Below are 16,046 nucleotides of genomic sequence, written 5' to 3' on the forward strand. Positions count from 1 at the left end.
CCAACTAACGGAAAGCTTTGCCTCTATCAGGTTTCCAAGCTGTATTTTGGAAGCTTTCTTTCTAGCAACCTCTCACGGAGTGCCTGTCAGTTGGATGGGATAATGTGGAACACATTTTCATGAGGAAGTTCTGGAAAGAAAGGTGTTTCTGGCCGCAAGGGGGCTCCTGTTGATTGTAATAGGATGCGGATGGGCCCACAGGGGGCAGACAACAGCTTAGAATAAATGTTCGTTCAATCATCGTTCAGCTCAGAAAGACGTGTAACAGTGTTATCTAAGAAGCCTTCTCCTTGCCATCAGGTCAGAATCCATCTAAGGGTTGTGCAAGCAAAAGGACGAGTGAGAGTCTACATAGGAGCCTTCTTTAAAGACTTCTGTGGACAACTTCCGTTGAGGAACAAAATGGAAGTTTTTTTCTTCTCTCGCCCCCCCCCCCCACCCCGTGTTGACTGTTGAGATTCCATTATAAAATCAGGTGGCCAATCCGAGTCGCCAGGTAACAAAAATGTTTGCCTTCCGGGGATCTCTCCAGACTCAGACATTCTGAGGCGTCACAGTCCAGGTATCTCTTCCCTGACACCAACACCAGTTGACGTGGAGTCAGTCATGACTCATGGAGACCTCATGTGTGTCAGAGTAGAGGTGTGCTCCACAGGGTTTTCAATGCCTGATTTTTCATAAGTAGACCTGTAGGCCTTTCTACTGAGGCGCCTCTGGGTGGATCCGAACTGCCAACCTTTCAGTTAGCAGTCAAGACCATTAGCTGTACTACCGAGGGATTCCTCCTTGACACTAAAAAAAACCAAACTCGTTGCCATTGAATCAATTCTGTCTCTTAGTGGCCCTACAGGACAGAGTAGAACTGTCCCATAGGATTTCCAAGGAGTGGCTGGTGGATTTGAACTGCCAACTTTTTGGTTAGCAGCCAAATTCGTAACCACTGTACCATCAGGGCTTCACACACTAGGACCTGCCAATGACTCCAGGCAAGGAGTTTATTCTCATGTGCAATCAAGTATATGAAGGGGAGTTAGGGTCAACTCTTGAGTGACATGAGTATGTATCTCTGATTTGAAATCCTGTTATCAGGGACATTAATTCTAGAGACTTCTCCAAAGAGACTCATAGACATTTAACAAAAAATACTGTAGTATGATGGTCAGAGTAAAAGTAATCCTCTTACTCTCAGGTTGGTAACTTTAGTGCATGGGCCCTTTAGGATTGGTGGGTCTGGATGAGAGCAATCACAGGATCATCTCTGCTAATTCCCTCACCACCCATAGCCAAAGGTCATCAAATCCTGTTGTGCCCTTTCCAGAAACAGTTCTCTAATCTGTCCCCCTTTCTCTCTGTTGTCACTGTCACTGCTCTAGATCTTCATCATTTCTTACCTTGAGTATGACAAAACCTCCTCACTACCCTCTCTGATCCAGTATGGACCATCTTATGTCACTGACCCCATACTGGCTTGTAAATGAATCAGAACTCCTCGGAGGGCATGAGAGGCCTTTCCTAGCCCCAGCCTACTTTCCCACCCAACTCCGGCTTCTCCCCTTTAGAGATGATGGGTGTAGCCATAGTAACCTTTGAACATCTTGCTGCCTCTGCCTGCACATTGATTTCTACCTGGGATCCTTTCCCACCCCACCTTCTGCGCATTGAGCCTCTGCTTTTCCTACCAGAGGCAGCAGCAACATGGCCTCTTTTGGAAGCACTCCCCAGCCTTCTCTGTTACTCTTCCTCTGGGCACCCAGAATATTGTAATTATACTGCTTGTCGAGAACTTGCCACACTGTATCATATTTATGGGCTTATAATGCTCCTTTTACCTCCACACTATAAGCTTCTCAGGCCTTGTGCAGAATATCTTCCTAGCTTCCGAAATGGTGCCAGTTATAGAGTAAGAATTAAATAAATATTGGATGAGTGAGTGAAGAAAGGAAGGAATATGTCAGATATCCAAGGTGGGTGGATTTTTACACCATCCCATTTTTATTAAGAGGGTAGGGGCCGTTCTGAACACATCTTGTGTCTCTTTCACTACAATGCTTTACACTGAATGAATATTATCACCAAAAGTTAAATTGTTTACAACACTAAAGCTTCTTGGGAAATCTTTCACTTAAACGTGCACTTGTTTCCCTGGATTTTTTGTTCTGTGCTACGGAAGGTAAAACTCAGAATTACCAAGGCCAATTCTAGAAATAAACCCAATCATCACAATACTCAAGACAAAGCCCTGCTTCTTTTTCAGTCGATTCCAACTCATAGTGACTCTATAGGACAGAGTGGAACTGCCTCACAGGGTTTCCAAGGAGCGGCTGGTGGGTTCCAACTGCCGACCTTTTGGTTAGCAGCTGTAGCTCTTAGCCGCTGTGACACCAGGGCTCTATGCATCCATAAAACAGTTCTTTAGCTTTATTGAAAATTCCAGGGTACATGTTAACAATACTTTATGCAAAAACAGCTGGAATCAGGGTCTAAAAAATTTCCGAATTTCTATTTAAAGCATAAAGTTACCAATATTAACACTTTGGAGAATTTCCAAATTATTAGACTGAACAGCAATATCACTTTCAGGAATATTACAAAATCGCAGCATTATAAGCATTTAGTTCAATGGATTGCCCCTAGACACCCCTTGGTCTATTAAAGAAAAATGGTTAATAATGAGTCATAATTGCTTATGTTCTATAGATAAAACCTTACCCTCTCAAGTTCTTGGTTCCTCACAATTTGTAAAATATCTTGACAATAGTTGCGGTATTCATCAGCAAGAAAAGCCATCTAGGAAAGATATGGAAAACTATTCAGCTTGCAAGTCATTTCAAGAATTCAGTGATCCTCATCGATCCTTCTGAAGCCCTCAGAGGCTGCTCTTGTTGGAATCCTGACGTGACAATAGCTGGACTCTTCACCTGGGCCACAGTGATTTTTATTTATATCGAGTAATGCATGCCTCATTGGCCTATAATTTATAGAGCTTTAATTTCAATGTCATAACTCATACAGTTCTAGGGTCTGTTCCACCTACTAAAAAGCCACTGACTTTGACACCTTTCTTCCTAAATTATCAATCCCAATTTTCTCCCTCATATTCTCCAGCCCCAATTTCTGCAAAAATCCACACATCTGTTCCCTTCTCTGTAATGGAGGGGCTCTCACTCTGGAAAAGGGTTCCAAATGGAGCCTTTCATAGGACGTGAGCAGAAGACCTGAACTTCTTCACCACCCAACCCAGGAGGGAATGTTGGTTTTCACAGATCTGGGAGAAGGCAAATATTTTCTATCTTGCACAACCATGACCAAAAGCAAAGTAAGAAGACATTTAACGCCCTAAGGATCACAGGGCATGAAACCGTAATCTCCTCCTGTGTGCAAACCTACCATTCTATAGGAGTATTTCTTTGCCAGTTCTTGCTCCCAGAATGGACATCTCCTGAATTCAGGCAAAGGGGATCCATCTGGGTCTGTCTCTACCGATGAATGGTTTTCAAACTAGAAATCGTTTACACAATGGGTTAGTTCTTTAAAATAAAATGCATTTTATTGCATATAAACCATGTAAAGATCACATTGCTACTATAGGTTCATGTTCTGTGTGACCTTTTATCTGCAGCTCTGGACGCGTTATTGATCCAACAACTTTCATTCCAAATGATTTCGACCTTCCTCTACTCTATAATTCTACAAATGATGGCTGCTAAGGAGCGGTTAGGATTTAATACATTATCAAAATGTATCATTCTTGTGGTATCTATCATAAATACTGTAGAGTTGTTGTTAGCTGCCGTTGAGTTGGCCCCCAACTCACAGCGACCCCACTCACAACAGAACGCGATGCTGCCTTGTCCTGCACCATCCCCATGATTGGCTGCGGATCAGGCGTTTGTGATCCGTAGGGTTTTCATTGGCTGATTTTCAGAAGGAGATCACCAGGCCTTTCCTCCTAGTCCATCTTAGTCTGGAGGCTCCGCTGAAACCTGTTCAGCATCAGAGCAACACGCAAACCACCACTGACAAATGGATAGCGGCTGCCCGTGAGGTGCACTGGCTGGGAATTGAACCCAGATCTCCTGCACAGGAGACGAGAATTCTACCACTGAACCACCAATGCCCCAAACTGTACAGTAAGGTACAATAAAAATCATATCTATAATTAACTTAATGTCACAAATACATTTCTACACCCTTTGTCTATATAATTGTCCCTCCTGAAATAAAACCATACCCTGTCTGGGTCATATGACTGTACATATGTATAAAGATGTTTAGTTGTATCCGAAATTGCAGGGTCATAGTTAACAAGAAAAACGAGGGGCCTAGACTCCCTCGGAGCCCTGGTGGTGCAGTGGTTAAGAGCTTGGCTGCTAACCAAAATGTCGGCAGTTAAGATCCACCAGTCGCTCCTTGGAAACCCTATGGAGGAGTTCTACTTTGTCCTATAGGGTCGCTATGAGTCGGAATAAACTTGAACACACAGCACAACAACAGACCTTCCTTGAGAATAATAAATTACAGAATAGTAAAATGTTTATATCAAGGAGGAGAAAAGGCAACAGAGTAGAAAACAAATCCCACGTTATTCCATTGGTGTTATCCGTGCTCCTGCCCCACCTGTGCAAGAAGACATGATTGTTCCTGGTCTGAACAAACAACGTAGATTTATTTTGGATTATTTTTTCAGGATTAATCCATTACAATAGACCCATTTCCATTACAATAAAGTAGGATGGAATAATTTATGCAAATTGGAAGTTTGGCTGTCAAGTTTTCCATGTTGGACTATGCCTTGATCAAGGGTTTTCCCTTTTATTCTCTCCCCACCTAATGGCTCACGGTGACAGCTCAGTTCCAAGGTGGGTATTTCATCCTTAACTTTCTCAGTTCTTAAACACTAGAGCCTCACTCACATCTTGCTCAGTAGAATCGTTCATGTGCGTTGACTGTGTTATGTTTTTTGTTTATAAACCACCTGAGGGCAGAGCATAACCCCCCTCAGGGATGGTGGTGGTGCTCAGGGTAGTGGTGCTCCTTCCCAAGCAGCCTGCACACAGTAGGGAACAGGAACCACTGGGTGTTCGCCTCCTCTATGATGGCCCCTCGCTGTCAGCCAATACATAGCATCGAGGATTAGGTGAATTCAGGGATTACGCTCAACTTGCTCAGTGTTTTAAAATCTGTACTTAACTCTTTGGTGGTCCTGAAGCCCTTTGACAATTTGATGAAAGCAACTGACCTTCTTTCTGGAATAAAGCACGTTATATGCCCTTCATTTTGTGAAGATGCCAGACTAACCCTGGATTCCTTACTAACATTTTTGCAATCGAGTAAGAGTATAAATATGTAAATAAGCATGTAAAGTAGCAGCATAGGAAGGTGACAACTCAAAGGGTTACTTGTATTGGGTGCTCACTGTTGGGTGGGAACAGCCCCACTTCTACCATTCTAGAATGTTGGCTTCTCTTGGAATCGTCTGATGGGTAGCATTCCTCGAGTATGTGGGTCTTGTTGGTGTTCCCGCTGATCCCCAAGGAGGATGGGGCTATTTCACTATTTCAGGGAGCTCACTGGCCTGACCATCCGTGCTTTACTAGTGAAGAACTAGAGGCTCCTCAGGTCCAGCACTGGGCTGGCTTCTCTCACTGCAAAGCCCTAAATGCATCTGTCTTCTCCACAGCATACCCTGAACTACTGGGTTCATCGATGCTCTCCTGACGCTGAGGTTGCTGTTATGAAACCCAGTGTCTCTCAAAGTGTGGCCCTGAGACCATCCACATCAGGATCACTGGGGTGCTTGGGGTCCATGTCCTTAGGTCCCTCTCAGACCAGATGAGGCCAGAAATCTAGAATTTCACCAGCTTCCCGGGTGAGCCTCACATACTCTCAGGTTGAAAGCTGCACTTCTCGGCAGGCTGCTCTTCGTCTGAATCTGCAGAAGTCTCTGCATTTCCATTTGGCAAATACGGCACAGCCTCACTAGCCAGAAGCAGCCAGCTGACAACGCAGCACGGGGATGTTTAAGAAACAATTACAGGAGAATGCCGAAGTGTGCTTTCGCAAAAAATAACAAAAAGCAAATTCATGAATTCCTGAAGTTAATTCCCTCAGGGCTTTCCCTCCACAGAAGTTCTTACAGGCCTAATCCTTCCATTATAAACCAGGGAAAGAAGCAATCTTTCAGAAAAAGAAAAATTAAAAAAAAAACCAAAAACATGAATTATCTTGTTTTTAGTGATTAAGGGCTATGGCTGCTAACCAGGTCAGCAGTTCGAATCCACCTTAGAAAGCCTATAGGGCAGTTCTATTCCATCCTATAGGGTCGCTATGAGTAGGAATTGACTAAACAGCAATGGAATTTTTTTTTTACAACGTAAAAAATCAGATGTCCAGAATGAAAGTGTGGTACAGAGCTGCTAAAGTTTTCATCTCTGTGCTGCGGGAGGAGAAGGCATCCAGTAAAAAGAACAAGTCTGAGGAATTCTGGTTCTGGGAAAATAATTTAGCAGAAGGGCAAAGAAAACAGTCAGAAATTCTAATTAGATTTCAAAAAAAAAGAAATAAAAAAACCCAACAACATCAAACTGGTTGCCATCGAATCAGTGCTGACTCATGGCAACCCCACGTGCGCAGAGTGGAACTGCACTCTGTAGGGTTTTCAAGGCTGTGACTGTTTGAAAGTACTGTCAGGCCTTTCTTCTGAGGTGCCTCAGGGTGGGTTTCAACCACGAACATTTCAGTTAATAATCAAGAGCTTCACTGTTCGCACCACCAGGGACTCCTTTTAGACTTTCCAGATACTATTATTAAACACAGTTTGGAATCTTCAATGGACCCAAGAAATGTCATCAGAATTATTATCATTCATTCATTCAACGGATGATTATTGAGTATCCACTATGTGCCAGCTCCTGGAGATACAGTAAGGGGACCCCTTCCTGCCATCACGATGCTCATCCAGGTACCATCTGCCTCACCTGGGTTACTCCATCAGTTCTCCTAGGTGTCTTTGTCCTTCAGCACTCTTGAGGACACTGCTCTCAGAATTATTCCTCTCAAAGCAAATGTATCCTGTCATTCTCCTTCTGAAGACTGCTTGACGGTATCCTACCATCTTCTGGATCCAATCCGGATTCCTCAGGCTGTCATTGACCAGACAGGTCAGGATGCCAACGACCAGGACCTTTCCATCTAGCTCACCCAGAGTCAGCTGTTCTCCAACATCCTCATCCTCCCCCCCTCACTGCCCGCACACATTCACTCTCCCTCCCAGCTCCAATGCAGGCTAAAAGAGAAGCCAAGCGGCCTCTCAAGACCAGCTCAAGGCCAGTGTGGTCAGCAGAATAACAGCTCCCAAAGATGTCCAGGTCCTAATCCCAGGAGCCTGTGAATATATTCCTTTACATGGCAAAGGGACTCTGCAGATGTGATTAAGTTAAGGATCTTGAGATGGGGAGGTATCCTGGGTTATCCGGTGGCCCAATGTAGTCACCACAACAAAGAAACCAAGCTCGTTGCCATCAAGTTGATTCTGACTTGTAGCAACCCTGTAGGACACAGTAGAACTGCTCCATAGGGTTTCCAAGGAGTGGCTGGTGGATTCGAACTGCCAACCTTTTGGTTAGCAGCCAAGCTCTTAACCACTTTGCCACCAGGAATCCATCATGTAATCACCCAAAACCAAAACCAAACCCACTGCCGTTGAGTTGATCCTGACTCATAGCGAGTTGAACTGCCCTATGGTGTCCAAGGAGTGCTTGGTGGATTCGAACTGCTGATCTTTTTGGTTAGCAGCTGAGCTTTCTTAATCTCTGTACCACCAGGGATCCAATCACAGGAGTCCTTAAATCAGATAACCTTTCCTACCAACAGAGAACCAGAGAGACGGCAGCGTTGAGGCAGACTCAGCCCAATGTTGCCGGCTTCGAAGATGGAGGAAGGGGGCCGAAGGCCAAGGAATGTGGGCAGTCTCTAGAAGCTAGAAGAATCTAGGGAAAGCATTCTCCCCTAGCACCTCCAGAAAGGAATGCAGCCCTCCTGACACCTTGATCTCAGCCCTGTGAGACCTGTGTTCTGTGATTTACAAAACTGTAAGAGAGTACATTTTCATTGTTTTAAGCCGTTAAGTTTGTGGTAATTTGTGAGAGCAGCAATAGAAAACTAATACAGCCTCCCCTTGGTGCTATCACTCTGTATCACCACAATCTTCCTCCCTCCCTGCCTCCCTCCCTTCTTCTTCTGAGTTTCTAAAACTACTTATGCCTGCAGTGCCCATTCAACATTGCCCTAGTTGTTTTATGTCTGTTTTGGCTCCCCAACTAAGAATCTGTATTCTATTCCAGTGTGTTGTTGTTGTGTGCTCTCAGGTCAATTCTGACTCATAGTGGACCTATAGGACAGAGTAGAACTGCCCCATAGGGTTTCCTAGGCTGTAATCCTCACAGGGGAGCCCTGGTAGCACAGTGGTTAAGAGCTCAGCTGCTAACTAAAAGGCTGGCAGCTCGAATCCACCAGCTGCTCCTTGGAAACCCTATGGGACAAGTCTACTCTGTCCTATAGGGTTGCTATGAGTCAGAATCAACTCGACAACTTTGGGTTTGTTTTTTGTACTTTTTATGGGAGCAGGTCACCAGGTATTTTCTCCCATGGAGCCACTGGTGGGTTCGGACTGCTGGCCTTTCAGTTAGCAGTTGAGTACTTTAACCATGGCACCACCAAGACAGGGATTATGTTTTATTTTTCTTTCATACCCCATTCAGCCCTCAAGACTGCTGGTCACAGCACAGGTTTTTTAAAAAGGTGTTCAATGACACTTGCCAATGAGATAGTATCAAAATACTATCATGTCCACTGGGCCAACTAAGTAACATTTAACTCATGGTGTCATAGGCTTACATACTAATAGTTCTGGTGTTCTACGTCAAAGAGCTAAAACTGTAATACAGAGACACTTCCAGACAAATTTGTTAACAACCCATATATCCTTTATTACTATTATTATTATGGGTAAAGAAACAATTAAATAGCCAATATACAACAAAAATGTAAGCCCCTTGAGGACAGGCACCATGTCTTTCCCAGCACAGTGTGTATGCTACACCATGGACACCCAACAGCAGTGGTCAAGTGGATGAATAGTTAAGGGCTACACAAAATAAGAAAAGTAAATACAGGAAAATAGTTGCGTCTAACCAAGCAATGACTAAATATTGCTAGGACTATTACAGTAAGTCCATTGTATTCACCACTCACTTTTCCTTCTTGTTGGGTGATGTTGTTATAATTCGTCGATCCTTCAAAGCCAGCAACATCTTCACTGTGACAGAACGGATAACAGAGACATCATTTTAGTCAGACACCTGTTTCTGAGCACAAGCATGAAGCTTCTTTTACAGTTAGGCTATCTGTATGGGGTATAACTTTTTTTTTTTTTTTTTTTTTAGAACACTCCAAGTTTCTATCTACAATTGGTGATTACCACCTGCTTGGAGTTAAAAAAAAAAAAATCTGTTTCTGTATCTGGGACAACCACCTATTTATTTTTAAAGGTCTATTCCCTTCAGAAGCAAGGGTATGATATCATCATGGGCAGAACTTGCACCTGGAGAAAAGAGACACTCTCCTGTAAACTTAAGTCTTCTTCCTCTCTGATTTCTGGGCTTTTGGAATGATCAATTCAGAAACGATAATCCTCTGAGTAGATGGATGTACCAGAGCACCTCACAGGCCAGGAAAACTGGTCATTAGTAACAGAGATACAAGTTTCATTTCACCAGGCCTCTTGGATTTAAATATTATGATGCAGACATTTATACACAGTGGAGAACAGATTGAGCCCTATTCACGCAGTGAAGTGCTTTTTCCTTTAATTATGGGCATTTGAGAAACAAGGAGCCCAGGGTGCCCCACTCTGCACCAGGGAATGTGCATTCTCCGGATGTCAGAGATGGTGGTGGTGGTGTCTCCCTCCCAGATTCCCACTGGTCAGGCCCAGAGCTATGCTGAGCTGAGTGTGGGCATGACTCGGTGGCAGTAGCACCCCTTCCAAGTCAACACACATTCTCACACTGATGGGTCAATATAAACATGACAAGAGAATGGTAAAGCAGCAGACTGGCGTTCTGCTCTGGAAGCAAGGCAAAAGTGGTCAAGGCAGGGTGGCCTTGGGAGGGGAGTGGGAGCCAGGGGGTGTGGAGGATGGCTTCCATCTCACAGAAGAAGATTCTACTTTCCAACCCAGCCTCTCAAAGGCCCCGAGGAGCTATCTTCTGAAGGTTTCTGTCACTCCATTCTTCAACCCACAACATGGAAAACTGCATGTAGTACTTGATAACCATTTGACAAATGTTTCCACACCATACTCTAGTTCAAAACAGGGCAGACTGAGTCAGAGTCTGAATACAAACCCACTAGAAAACGGCCCTCTTCTTCTCTTCATCTTTCAATAAGAGTTGTTGTCACGATAGAAATTCGACTTGGGACTTTTCAGTGGTAAGAGGGCTGTGGGACATAGGATCAGTTCAACCTGGAGGGTTATATGTTTATACACATAGACTGATGGGCCATGCAAGGAGAACCAAACTTGAAGAATGCCCTAGAAATTCAATTGCCATGGACAGGTGTAACAATGATGAGGTTTCTCCAGGTAAAATTTATAAACAGTCCACTGCCACAGATTCAAGGACATTACATCAACAAAAACAATGAACAATTTGTAAAACTGGGAACAAAAGCTAGAATGAAATCCGAAAAAAAGGTCAAAGAAACAGAAGTTCAGTAAATAAAAGGTTAGTAAAAAGGAATTTGGAGTCCCTGGATGGTACAAAGGGTTAACATCTTTGGCTGCTAACTGAAAGGTTAGGGGTTCAAGTCCACCCAGAGGTATCTCAGAAGAAAGGCCTGGTGCTCTACTTCCAAAAAATTCTGCCATTAAAAATCCTATGGAGCACCGTTGTATTCCGACATACATGGGGTTGCCATGAGCTGGAATTGACTTGACAGCAACTGGTTGATGGGTAGGAAAGGAATTCACTCAGAAAAATATGGTCACTAGCCTTTAGAGATGTGTTAAAAATCACTTGAGGCTTTCTTCAATAGAATCAGGGGGACAGAAATTTAAATGTTGTACCAACATGCTATCCTACTATATTTTCATTGCAAAATGAATACAAAATGGTACGAATATAGTTCCATCCATCCATCCATCCAACCATCCATCCATCCATCCATCCACCCACCCACCCATCCATCCATCTCACATCCATTCATTAAGTATTTATTAAGTGACCACTCTGTCAGTCACTATGCTAGGCCCTGGTGGATACAGCTGTGGTCAAAGTAGACAAGGTCTCTTCTCACAGAGGTTATAACCTACAAAGAAGGTAAGATGTTATGAAAATAATTGCAAAGACGTTGAGTGAGGTTATGACAGTGGAAGAATAGTGTGTTATGGGAGCTCACATCAGGGGATACAACCTACTCTCTTGCTAGTTCAGCAGTCTATATACCTGCCACTTGGCAACTGGATAGCCCAGGAAAGCTTCATTTGTGGTTAGTTAGCCTGATAAGGTTGGTACTTATCACATGACATTCTTGGGCAGCACTCTTTTGATGATAGAAACAGAAATCTGGAAACTAGAAGATATGGTTTCAGACTTAAAAGAATGACAAGAGAAACCTTCCACCTTATCACTCATCTCTCTTAACACTCTCAGTCTGACAAATCTGGAGGCCAATCAACTAAGTTGTTGTTATTAGGTGCCACTGAGTCACTTGCGACTCATAGCGACCCTATGTACAATGGAACGAAAACACTGCCGGGTCCTATGCCACCCTTAAAATCTTAATATGTTTGAGCTCATTGTTACAGCCACTGTGTCAATCCATCTTGTTGAGGGTTTCTTCTCTTTTGCTGACCCTCTTCTTTACCAAGCATGATGTCCTTCTCAAGGGACTCAGCCCTCCTGATAACATGTCCAAAGTATGTGAGATACAGTCTCGCCATCCTCGCTTCTAAGGAGCATTCTGGCTGTACTTCTTCCAAGACAGATTTCTTCGTTCTTCTGGAAGTCCATGGGTATACCCAATATTCTTTGCCAAGACCATAATTCAAAGGCATCAATCTTTCTTCCATCTTCGTTACTGTTCAGCTATTGCATGCATATGAAACAATTCAAAATACCATGGCTTGGTCCTCAAAGTGACATCTTTGCTTTTTAACACTTTAAAGAGGTCTTTTGCAGCAGATTTGCTCAATGCAATACGTTATTTGATTTCTTGACTGCTGGTTCCTTGGGCATTGATTGTGGATCCAAGTAAAATGAAATCCTTGACAACTTCAATCTTTTCTCCGTTTACCATGATGTTGTTTATTGGTCCAGCTGTGAGGATTTTTGTTTTATGTTGAGGTGTAATCCATACTGAAGGCTGTGGTCTTTGATCTTCATCAGAAAGTGCTTCAAGTCCTCTTCACTTTCAGCAAGCAAAGTTATACCACCTGCATTACGCAGGTTGTTAATTAGTCGTCCTCCAATCCTGATGCCACATTCTTCTTCATATAATCCAGCTTCTCAGATTATTTCCTCAGCATACAGATTGAATAAGTATGGTGAAAAGATACAACCCTGACACGCACCTTTCCTGACTTTAAACCAAGCAGTATCGCCTTGTTCTGTTTGAACGACTGCCTCTTGGTCTATGTAGAGGTTCCCCGTGGGCACAGTTAAGTGTTCTGGAACTCCCATCCTTTGCAATGTTATCCATAATTTGTTATGATCCACACAGTCGAATGCCTTTGCATAGTCAATAAAACACAGGTAAACATCTTTCTGGTGTTCTCTGCTTTCAGCCAGGATCCATCAGACATCTGACATCAGCAATGATATCCCTGGTTCCATGTCCTCTTCTGAATCTGGCTTAAACTTATGGCGGTTTCCTGTTGAAGACTAAGTAATGTTCTCAATTATTATGGATTTTTAAATTAAACTCCCAAGTTTATGTCACTTGTTCAATGTAGAATATGAATTTAATTCAACAAAAATTTAAAGGACAGTGGAGTTACCCTCCTCACCTTTATAAGTAAGACTGAAAGGGAAGTCGATGTTGTACAGGGGCCTGTTGCACAAATCCTAATTGAGTGGTCTATGTTATTTTTTTAACATTTAATTGAGGACTTTATGCACTGAAACAACAACAGTAGGATAGAGAAAGTATTTCAACTTTGTCGAAAGATAAGGTCACATGTAAAATAAAGCTCTCATCTCCACTTGGACAGACAGTGACAGCTTGCTTATTCAAAGGAGCTGCAGGAGTGTTTCTTACTGCTTCTGGAATGCCCTGATTTAAGTCAACAGCTCATAGTAAGGATCAACATGTAGGTTTAACGAGATGATATTTACTTATTTTTAATTAACTAAGCCCCGTGCAAGTAAAGGTCAATGAAATTATGAATGAATTGGAGACTGAATAGGAGGCAAAGTTAGAGCCAGGCTACAAGGCAGGTAAACAGAGAACCACTGCTGGGAGACTAGCTTAGCCATGAGATGGGGATTCTTGGAGGTCCAAGAGCAGGGCATCCATGAGCAGAGGACCTGGAAGACTTGGGCCAAGTGAGCACTGCACGCATTGGCTGTGATTTGCAGGCTAGAAAGTGAGGCTGTGGTGGGCAGGTACTCTCCACCAAAGGCACCTGCCACCATTGGGTTCTGTCACCCAAGAAGAGGGTGCTGGGAGGGTGAGGCCAAAGCAGGATTTAAAAAAATTTTTTTCTCTTTTATTGCGCTTTAGGTGAAAGTTTACAGCTCATGTTAATTTCTCATTCAAAAATTTATACACATATTGTTTTGTGACATTGGTTGCAATCCCCACAATGTGACAGCACACCCCCCCTTTCCAACCAGGTTCCCTGTGTCCATTCGTCTCATTCCTGTCCCTTCCTGCCTTCCCATCCTGGTTTTGGACAAGAGCTGCCCATTTTGCCTTGTATGTTTGATTGAACAAAGAAGCACGTCCTCTTACGTGTTATTTTTTGTTTTACAGTCCTGTTTAATCTTTGTCTGAAAAGCGGGCTTCGGGCATGGTTTCAGTTTTGGGTTAGCGGAGCATGCAGGGGCCATAGTTTTGGGGGTTCCTCCAGTTTTGTCAGACCAGTAAGTCTGGTCTTTTTACATGAATTTGAATTCTGTTCTATATTTTTCTCTCGCTCTGTCCAGGACTGTCTGCTGTGTTCCCTGTCAGGGTGGTTCTTGGTGATAGCCAAGCACCATCTAGCTCTTCTGGTCTCAGGCTGGTGGAGGCTGTGGTTCATGTGGTCCTTAGTCCTTTGGGTTAATATTTTCCTTGTGTCTTTGGTTTTCTTCATTCTCCTTTGCTCTGGAAGGGATGGGACCAATAGATGTACCTTAGACGGCCCGCCTGCAAGCTATTAAGACCCCAGACGCTACTCACCAAAGTGGGATGTAGAAAACTTTCTTTGTGAACCATGTTATACCAATTGACCTAGATGTCCCCCCAAGACTATGGTCCCCAGGCCCCAGCCCCAGCTACTCAGTCCCTCGAAGTATCTGGATGTGCCTAGGAAATGTCTATGCTTTTCCAAAGCAGGATTTGAGGCCACCATTTCAGATGTAAGTAGTCAGGATGCCAGCCAGATGGCCTTGTGTTCTGGGGATCAGTGCCCCCAAGTCATGTCCATGTGTGGTTCTGATTTAGTCCTTTGGGACATTTATTAGGTTGTGATCAAGAGCACAGTCACTGCTAATACATGGCTTCAATAAAACCACACAAGACACCCAGAGCTGGCTTTGCTGGGAAGGAAGGGCTTCCAGGCCAAAAAGGGTCCTTCTCCCACCTGCTCTCTGGGCTTGCAGAAAACAACCAGTGCCCAATCATCACGGCTCAGCAGTGACATGGAGACACGTCGGCCCGATGAGATCATTTGGTTCCTCATAAGCCGCCATCTCAGCAACTACTCCACGGGGCTCAAGCCAGGCAGGGGCCTGAGATGATAGGGCTTTGTAGGATGATAGGATGATAGGAAAAGGGCTCAAGAGGTGCTAGAAAGGCAAAAGGTCAGCTAGGAATGGAGGGAGGTAGAACAGGAACGGAGAGGAGCTGGGAAGAAGAAGAATTTTCCACTGTAGAACGAGCATTCTTATCTGGCTGTACCAGTTACTTGCTGTGTTACCTTGAGCAAGTCACTGGAGTCCTAGGCCTCTCAATTTTACACCCCTACAAAGGGCCAAAATCCCCCAAACTCACTACTGTCAAGTCATTCCTGACTCATAGCAACCCCATGTGTTACAGTGTAGAACTGCTCCATAGAGTTTTCTTGGCTTGAATCTTTACAGAGCAGATCACCAGGCCTTTGTCTTTGGTGCCACTGGGTGGGTTTGAACTGTCAACCTTTAGATTAATAGTCGAGCACAAACTGTGTCACCCAGGGACTCCTATAAAGGAAGAGGATGGAGTTTGATGACCCCGAGATCCTTTGCAGCTTGGAGATGCTATAACCTTTGCCAACACAGGGCCTCAGAGTTCCTTTAGGGCTTGCTCACTTGATGGTGAGAAGATTCTTTCTGGGCTTCATGAGGGGAGAGTAGAAGAAGGCCCTGTCTCTTCTGGGTAGCCAAATTTTGCAGTTCACTCCCTTCAGTGCAGACACAGCACGAGAGCGATATTTTACATTAATTAGTTTTTATAATCAATTTGGCTAAAGAAAGAGTCTGGTGTAAAGAAGACTGAGACATGGTTATACACCACGCAACTCATCTCTCTCTTTTTCCCATAAAATCTTTCAAATGTAATGTTAGCTTAATATGTTTTTCGGCATTTAGCTTTTTTTCTCCTCTAACTACAATTTGCATTTGCATTCTTAGGTTTTGACATCATTTGTCATTAATCCAGACTTGTGTTTACATCATTTTGGCACCCAAATTTGCCCTCGCAAATCGCTCTTACAGCTGTGAGACAACTTGAAGCAATTACAAAGGTAAGAGGTAAAAATGTAATAAAATCTAATTCATGTACCAGGCTTGTTCCGTGTCAGA

The 16,046-nt window shown here is 43.7% G+C and overlaps 1 protein-coding gene and 1 non-coding gene across 2 annotated transcripts in view; both read right to left on the minus strand.

The window, feature by feature from the left end:
* LOC100666551 (DNA-binding protein RFX8) overlaps positions 1-16,046 on the minus strand; it is a 46,561-nt gene that overhangs the window by 311 nt on the left and 30,204 nt on the right. Inside the window, exons 4-6 of the mRNA XM_023552519.2 lie at positions 9,253-9,316; positions 3,388-3,498; positions 2,710-2,787 (exon numbers count right to left, since the gene is read on the minus strand). Of these exons, the coding sequence (XP_023408287.2) occupies positions 2,710-2,787; positions 3,388-3,498; positions 9,253-9,316 (253 nt within the window). The remainder of the gene's footprint in view (positions 1-2,709; positions 2,788-3,387; positions 3,499-9,252; positions 9,317-16,046) is intronic.
* Positions 4,047-4,117, minus strand: TRNAR-CCU (transfer RNA arginine (anticodon CCU)). Its single transcript has one exon. It is a non-coding gene; the product is annotated as a tRNA-Arg (tRNA).

This window comes from Loxodonta africana, chromosome 15 (assembly GCF_030014295.1).
Source record: "Loxodonta africana isolate mLoxAfr1 chromosome 15, mLoxAfr1.hap2, whole genome shotgun sequence".
In the NCBI taxonomy this organism is placed as follows: domain Eukaryota; kingdom Metazoa; phylum Chordata; class Mammalia; order Proboscidea; family Elephantidae; genus Loxodonta; species Loxodonta africana.